The following is an 8,065-nucleotide window of genomic DNA, read 5'->3' on the forward strand; positions in this document are numbered from 1 at the left end:
TACTAAATTTGTGAAGAACTGAACTTAATTTTAATAATGAAGATAAATCAATATAAAAAACTATATGTTATTTCTCTTTCCTTAGTTGTTTTATCTAACCTTAAATACTGCTATCAAGTTACTTTCAGAAAAATAAAGTTTTTGATAAAACTAAGTCTTCGAAACTATCATCTGTTTCTCTTTTATCCGATGCACGTGACAACTTACTTTTATAAGACAATATTGTGTATTGCAAAAAAGGTTTATGAAAAAGTTTTTAGGGTAGTTTAGTCATCTTTTGTATGTTTTTAGTTAACCTAATTTCTGCATTTGATATACTTTTGCTTATACCATTTGGCTATATTTGATCTATACGTTGGCTACCGAGGCATTGACATTCGACATTCCACATTGACGTTCGGATTTATATATTCACATATGTGGTATGTTTTAGTTTTAATTACGACGTTGATATTAATTGCGTGCATGAATCGCGTTACAAAATAAATTTTATTCGTCTGTCAAATTTTATTAAACAATATTGGAGTTTTATCATATTTTTAATTTATGAGAAAGAGTTTTAAAAATGAGAGTTTTTCGCAACTTAATCAATTAGTAATTCTACAATCATGAATTAAAATAGTAGAATTAAGTAATTATATTACACACACTCCTATATCCTCTCTCTATATGAGTTAGAATAATTATTTTGAATTAAGTATTATTCTTCAAGGTGATTGTTTTTAAGATTTTTTCTTCACTGAGAATGTTTTTAGGTATTTTGCTCACCCTCTTATTTCTTTTAATATATATATATATATATATATATATATATATATATATATATATATATATATATATATATACTTTATTTATAAATTAAATTTCAATATTTTTTTTAAAAATTAATCAAATTATCAATTATTTAAAATAATGTTGGATCATAATTTAAGTTATTTATCATATACTTAATATATAATCTATATATTAAAAAAATTGATTGATTATGAATTTTATTTATAATGTAACTTATATATTTAAAATATTTATTAACTATAAATTTATTATATTAAATTAAAAAAATGAAGATATGACGGAAAATAAATATCACTAGTTAGCTAAATAAATCTGTTTTTGGCAATAAATGGAAGTGGTTACACGTGGACATAGGGTAGTCTCTTTTTTGTCCCTGAAGGAACGACCATTTCGAAGCCCCCAGCCCATCCATCGCTAGTCTTCTTCCTTCCTTTGTTATTAGGGTTTCCGGAATCTCCAACACCTTCTCCTTCTCCGTCTTGGATTTCAATTCATTTCTGTTGATGGTTCAGCTGATGAAGAATTCTCGGAAGCCCGAAACGGCGTCGTCCGTGAAGTTGGAGATCGTTGAGGACTCACTAGAAGAAGAGCATGCCCCCCTCAACAAGCGCTGCAAACCCTCAGCCTCGCCTCTGCCTCAGCCTCAGGTTTTGTATTTCGTAGCCTTCCTTTCAATCGCTCGCTAGATCGCGTTTTTAGGCACTCTTTGAGTGAGCCCTTTCTTTTTTTTTTTTTGGGCAAATGGTAGTTTTGTTAACAGAGAGGATGACCCGGGACCTTTCCCGTCTTTCTTTCTCCCTTGACCATCCAACCCACCTTATATCTCAATTGCTTGAGTGACCTAACTTTTCAAAACATTTATTTATTTATGTTCTTTTCTCGCATTCATTAACATGTCATCTGCATCATTGCCTAGCTCTTACTTTTCGGAATCATGGAAGAAGCGCTTTGTTTGTTCACGAGAGATGTTGAAATTTTGTGGCTTGTTTGTTTTTTTTAACTTGTTATTCTTCTCCTTCCTGTGCTTGCGTGCGTGCTTGCCATCATTTTAGCAATGGAATGCTTCGGATGATGGTTCTGTCAGTTCTCCTTCCCATCTGAACATACTCGATGAGCCGAGCCCCTTGGGTTTGCGCCTCAGGAAGAGCCCTTCTCTGTTGGATTTGATTCAGATGAAGCTTTCTCAAGGAAGTGCGCAGCAGAAAGAAGATTTAAGCTCCGAGGCCAAAAGGGAGAGCAGGTGTGCCAGTGCTGCTGCGGCATCGTCTGGTGCCGGTGCCGCTGACAAGCTCAAAGCTTCAAACTTCCCGGCTTCGCTTCTGAGGATTGGTTCGTGGGAGGTATATTCCAGATGCTTTGTGTTGCTGCTGCTATGATTAGGAAATGTGTTTTCGTTTATCAACTTTTATTTACTAGCTGAAGGTTCTCTTTGTGGCAGTATAAATCAAGATACGAGGGTGACTTGGTGGCAAAGTGTTACTTTGCTAAACATAAGCTTGTTTGGGAAGTTCTTGAAGGTGGTCTAAAGAGTAAAATAGAAATTCAGTGGTCAGATATCATGGCACTTAAGGCACATTGTCCTGATAATGGGCCTAGCACATTGACTGTTGTGGTAATTTAATTCTCTCTCTATTTTAGCCTCCTGAATAGTTCTTTAAGATGCATAGGTCTATGTATGCATTAGAGTTTGGTGTATCTTTTTTTAATTTCTGTGTTGCAGCTTGCTAGGCAGCCTCTTTACTTCAGGGAGACTAATCCTCAGCCTAGAAAGCATACACTATGGCAGGCAACAGCAGATTTTACTGATGGACAGTCTAGTAAACATAGGTATATTCTTTCACTGTTTTCCTCAAATATGTGGATGTGGGCTCAGAGTTTAACTATTGAAAAGTTTGACGGTTTTATTATTCATTCATCATATATAACCATTCTTAAATATTGCTGATGGGAAATTTGAGAAGGCAAATACACAAGAGCGTGAAGCATACTGAAGTAATCCTCCAAGGGAGGTCTAGTGCCATTTGATATAGTATTTTGTGTACACCAGAGACCTCATTATGTATCTTTTGAAGCATTTCTAATCTTTAACTTAAAAAAATATCATTTTTTGGGGAGGATGGCTGAGGCTAAGTTTTGCAGAATTTTAAGTCTGATGAGGTTTTACTATGATGTTTAGGTCTTACTTACAAGGTTGTGATGTCTGAAAACTTGTCTTATGGTTTGTAGGCTGCATTTTTTGCAATGCCCACAAGGGCTGTTGGCGAAACATTTTGAAAAGCTTATCCAGTGTGACATGCGTCTTAATTTCTTAAGCCAACAGCCGGAGATAATTTTGGATTCACCACATTTTGACACACAACCTTCTGCTTTTGAGGACCCAGACAATCCAAAAGATCATGATCTGCTTCAAGTCAGTGGTAAAGGATCCTCCACGTCTTGTTATCAAGACAGTGGATCACCTCAGGCATCCCTGTCATCATCATTTAAGATTGAACACAATGATCCTCCTGGAATGATGTTGGATAGTCTCCCCCGAGATGCACCTTCACCCAGTTCAGGTACTTATATTAAGGATCTAGTTCATGTTCCCTTCTGTTTCATGTACATGCTATTGGTGGACTGTTCACATTGGTTAGTATCACTGAACATTTGACTTTGGTTTACCTCATCTATCTCTCCCTTGTATTTCAATGGGATTTTCTCAGTAGGCATTCTGACTATATTGTTAGATATCTGAAGCTACTTTAAAGTATGTCCGTTCCATGATTTATGTGGTGTTTTTTTGGCTTAATTGTTTCATTTTTCTGTGTTTTTACTTACAAGTTATGGAGTGTACTTCAATTGAAGGGAGTACAAGCTCTGAAACTGATTCGAAGGGCCCAAGAAATGGGGATCAGATAAAACTTCCTGGACTTCGACCTTCTATGTCAGTGAGTGATTTTATTGGCCAAATTGAACTCTGCCTGTCAGAGCAAATAACCTCTGGGAATCCACCATTTTCTGATGGAGGATCAGAGTACAAGGAGATCCTGGAAGACATTGCCCAACATCTTCTTAATGACAATCAGGTTGCAGCAACTTCTGATGAAAAATCACTCATGTCAAGGGTCAATTCTCTCTGCTGTCTTCTGCAGAAGGACCCTGTTACAGTTCAGAATTCTCATTTTACTGAAGATAATACTGTTGAAGGACCTGATGATGGAAAAGATGTCAAGCCTGCTGTGGAGGAATCAAAGGACGCTTCTGGAGGCAAGCAAGCACTAGGCATGTCTAGGAAAGACTCGTTTAGTGATTTGCTTCTCCACCTTCCTAGAATCGCATCTCTTCCAAAGTTCTTGTTTAACATATCAGAAGAGGATGGTAACAGTCATGCCAGGTAGTTATTCTCATATTTGGAATTTCAAATTGGGCAAGTATGGAGCTATCTAGCAGTGTCTAGCTGCATAGGGAATATTTTATGTCTTTGTAGACATGTGCAAGTTTAATTTCTACCCTAGGAACTACTGGGATTTGGAAAAGTTGTTTTAATGAAGAATCCTGGTAGAGTCCATGTATAAATTGTCAAGTAGATGTGTTAGCTCTGTATTTGTTATTTTATTTTATTGTTTGATTTCTGGGTGTTATGCACAGATGATGTCTGCTTGTAAGTAAATCATGTGTTGCCTATTCAATTATGTGGATTGTATCCATGTCATCCCTTGGAATAGATAAGATCGTAAAGCTGTAGCTGATATTATCACTGGCAAGCTCAGTTTGCATAAATCTAATAATATAATTAGATCGTAAAGATTTAATCTCATTCACCAGTCACTTCAGTTTCCGGATTTACAAATTCCTTACCTAGTTTTCGAATATGTTAATGTTACTCGCGTTTCTTTTTTTGTCTATACACAATATTTGAGGCTTTTTGCTGCCCAGGGGTCAAATTCACCTTCAATACTAACAAGACACTTTTCTTTTTCACAAAATCATTATTTACTGTTAAAAAAATTTCTTTAAGGAATTGGACCCTTGATTTTGTAGATAAAATTTAGGTTTAATCACTGTTTTAGTCTTCTAATTTATTTTTTAAGTTCAATTAGGTCCTTTATTTTTTATAAATAAATTAGTTCAATTTGATCTTTTTTATATTTTATTTGCTTTGATAATTCTCAATTATTATTCGATCATGGTATACAAATAGAAGAACTTACATTGAGCTTAGGGATAATCAGGCTTGAACTGATAACTTCCTTTATATTTTATTTGGTCCGAAAATTTTGAAAAATGAGATTGAATTTAATTTATAATGTGATTAAATAGAACCCATCTTATAAAATAAGGGACTTAATTGAAATTAAAAAAAAAAAAGAACTTCATTGTATTATTTTTAAAAATTAGAGGATCTAATTGAATCTTTTAATAATAAGAGGATTAAATTAAACATCAAGCCTTAGGTGGTAATCTAGATAATTTATTTTTTCAACTATCAAATTCAAATTTGTTAATGCAAAATTTCTATCAACTCTAATGTCCACCCATATCAGTAGTGTCAATTGGGTTAACCCACATGTTACCAACCCACTAAAAACTGGGTTGTGTTGGGTTGAAATCATATTTTTTATTCGATTAAAAATTTCAATTCAACTCAACCCGTGTCGGGTTGCGAAATGGGTTAGGTTGACTTGTCAACCCATTTTTTTTATTTAAAAATCAATTATTCTAGTTGTCTAAAATTTTCTCAAATTTTATAATCAAGTATAACTAAAAAAGTGGTAATATGTGATTAAAACTAGTAAAAAAATATACTTAAAAACTAATCGTAAAAGAATGTTAGGAGTTAAATGTAGTTTTAGAAAAAAAAATAGGTCGATGGATTGAATGGGTGAACCCAACCCAAGCCACGTTGAATTGGTAGATTAAACGGGTTGTGGACTAGACAAATTGATTGGGTTGTGGATTGGGTTAGGTTGACTCGTCAACCCAATTTTTTAAAATAATTATTTTAGTTTTATGAAAATTTTCTCAAATTTAATAATCAAGTATAACTAATAAAGTGGTAATATGTGATTAAAACTAGAAAAAAATATACTTAAAAGCTAATCGTAAAAGAATGTTTTGAGTTAAATGTAGTTTAAGAAAAAAAAAAATAGGTCGGTGGGTTGAATGGATGAACCAAATCCAAGCCACATTGAATTGGTAGATTGAACGGGTTGGACTAGATAGATTGGTGGGTTGAAAATTCCAATCCAACCTATAACACCTCGGTATCTGTTTTTCTATATTAAATTAATATATGATATATTGTAAAAATATTTTTAATAATTAAAAAATAAATAAATATTATTATGGAAAGATAAAATTGGTTTGTTTTAAAAAATTAAATAAGTTTTCTTGAACATGTGTTAAGTGAGTTTAGGCCTTGTGTGTGTTCGTAGATTTTCCTATTAAGACTCATTAACATAAGCTTAACTCTTACATAATAGACAAAAAAAAAAAAAAAACAAAGAAAGAGTCTTTTTCTTTCCCTAAGCAAACCCTTGTCATTTTCTTTTTCTCTCTTCTTGGAACCCTTGCCACTATAGAGTTTTTCGAGGAATCGTTGCACGGAGACCTTTCGGAACCTTGAGTCGGAGTTAGGAGTAGTGTTTCTTAGTAATGTTTTCACATTTTCAAGGTAAGGAGGAGCGGGGCATCTTTTCTTGCATGATGAGTAGAGGAATTACTCTTGAATCACAATTAATCATACATTTGTGCTTCCTTTGATCTTGAATGAATTGTAAATACCCCAAAACTTGTTGACTTTTGTTTTACATTGTTAAATTGAGTGTTTGGATGTTTTAGGGTTCTTGTCCCTTTGTGTCATTTAGGAATTTTTAATCAAACAACCGAATTATCCTATCATTGTGTAGAGGAGGCTGAACCCATGTAGCCGATTGTCGACAAGGGTAACCTGACGAGGCTGTAGAGGTATCTTTAGAGGATAGGTTGAGTGCCGAGGTGTCTTGCAGTGACAACACAAGCATTGCTACAAAGCTGAAGCGACGACTAACGCTTCAACAAAAGTGTTCGCCGATTACCCTCCTAGGGTATTCATGTGTAGATGGTGAGGTTGGCTCTTATTGTTCTCGTTATAATGACAAGGTCTACCTTCTCCATTTCATCAATAACGTCAATGTGTGTTCGTTGATGGATGAGGATAACAAACCTATCCATCTTTGTTGTTGCCGGACAGATGCTTATGAGAGGTCGGATTAGGTATTCTTAATGAAGGAGTTGGTTGCCGACATGCCACCTACCAGGGATTTTTTCTATGTTTATGATTGCATTTTTGTGATCTTAATGTGGAGCTCCCTTTTGATGACTTCACCACAAGCATCCTTTGTATATTGAACGTGGCTCCTTCGCAACTACATCCGAATGGATGGGGACTTTGCAAGCATTCCGCGCCTCATGTAGATTTTTCTGCATGGAGTCGACGATTGGACTATTCCTCTACCATTTTATGACTAGGCCGATAGATCAGGCGAGGTGGGTTTTTTTATGGTGATTATCCTTCCTGGTTGGTGACCATCACTTCTATGATGTGAATAAAAGGCCTTTATTCCCCTTTTATTGGCAACGAGTGCCGAGAAGGTATGATGAGTATCCGGAGGAATTCTTAACCTTCCAAGAATGACACAACTTGACCCTTCTAAGTAAGCTACCAAGGATGCTACTAACAAAGCCTCTTGTTTCACTTTTTAAGTCCTCGGTTCTTTTTAAGGGCATGAGAGGTATACTTTCAGTTCCCTTTATCATACTGAGTTAACATACCTGTGTTGCTTACATCGTCTTCTTTTTTGCAGCTATAGTCCTATCATTTGGCATGGACTTGACTTTGCCAATGTTTACCGAGAGGTCAGTGATACTGCTGGAAATGCCTTCGTGATTCAACCTACGGATCCTCTACCTCCACCGTGCTCTTCGCCTATCGATGTTGTGCCTTTTACTGATAAGAACAAGAAGAAGAGAGTCCGTAGGGAGACATAGGATGAGGTTCAACCTCCAAGGAAGCTACAACAACCGACCCTTCATCAGTTATTTCCTTCTCCTTTCGGGTCATTGGATGCTTTGCCCATGGTGTTGGGTAAAGAGTTCTTTAGTTCCACCTATCATCCATAGGCTTTAATGCCAAATAATGTGGTGTCGAATTTTGGCAGAGACATTTTGCAAGGTGCTGATGCATTGTCCATGTAGGCGATGTACTTCAATCTGCGGGCTTGGTTGATGACCATCGCTCAACAAATGA

The 8,065-nt window shown here is 35.4% G+C and overlaps 1 protein-coding gene across 1 annotated transcript; it reads left to right on the forward strand.

Moving 5' to 3' along the window:
- Positions 1-1,136: 1,136 nt before the first annotated feature.
- Positions 1,137-4,466, forward strand: LOC100807349 (uncharacterized). The gene is made up of 6 exons (XM_003522893.5): positions 1,137-1,442; positions 1,848-2,135; positions 2,234-2,407; positions 2,516-2,622; positions 3,022-3,353; positions 3,619-4,466. Exons 1-6 carry the CDS (start codon positions 1,299-1,301, stop codon positions 4,173-4,175), a joined length of 1,602 nt encoding a protein of 533 aa, XP_003522941.1. The 5' UTR covers positions 1,137-1,298; the 3' UTR covers positions 4,176-4,466.
- The last annotated feature ends 3,599 nt before the right edge of the window (positions 4,467-8,065 follow it).

The sequence above is a fragment of the Glycine max genome, chromosome 4, assembly GCF_000004515.6.
Source record: "Glycine max cultivar Williams 82 chromosome 4, Glycine_max_v4.0, whole genome shotgun sequence".
NCBI classification, from domain to species: Eukaryota; Viridiplantae; Streptophyta; class Magnoliopsida; order Fabales; family Fabaceae; genus Glycine; species Glycine max.

Coding starts and splice junctions, on each gene's coding strand:
- LOC100807349 (XM_003522893.5), top strand. CDS start 1,299: ATGGTTCAGCTGATGAAGAATTCTCGGAAGCCCGAAACGGCGTCGTCC. Junction 1,443..1,847: donor CGCCTCTGCCTCAGCCTCAG/GTTTTGTATTTC, acceptor CCATCATTTTAG/CAATGGAATGCTTCGGATGA. Junction 2,136..2,233: donor TGAGGATTGGTTCGTGGGAG/GTATATTCCAGA, acceptor TCTTTGTGGCAG/TATAAATCAAGATACGAGGG.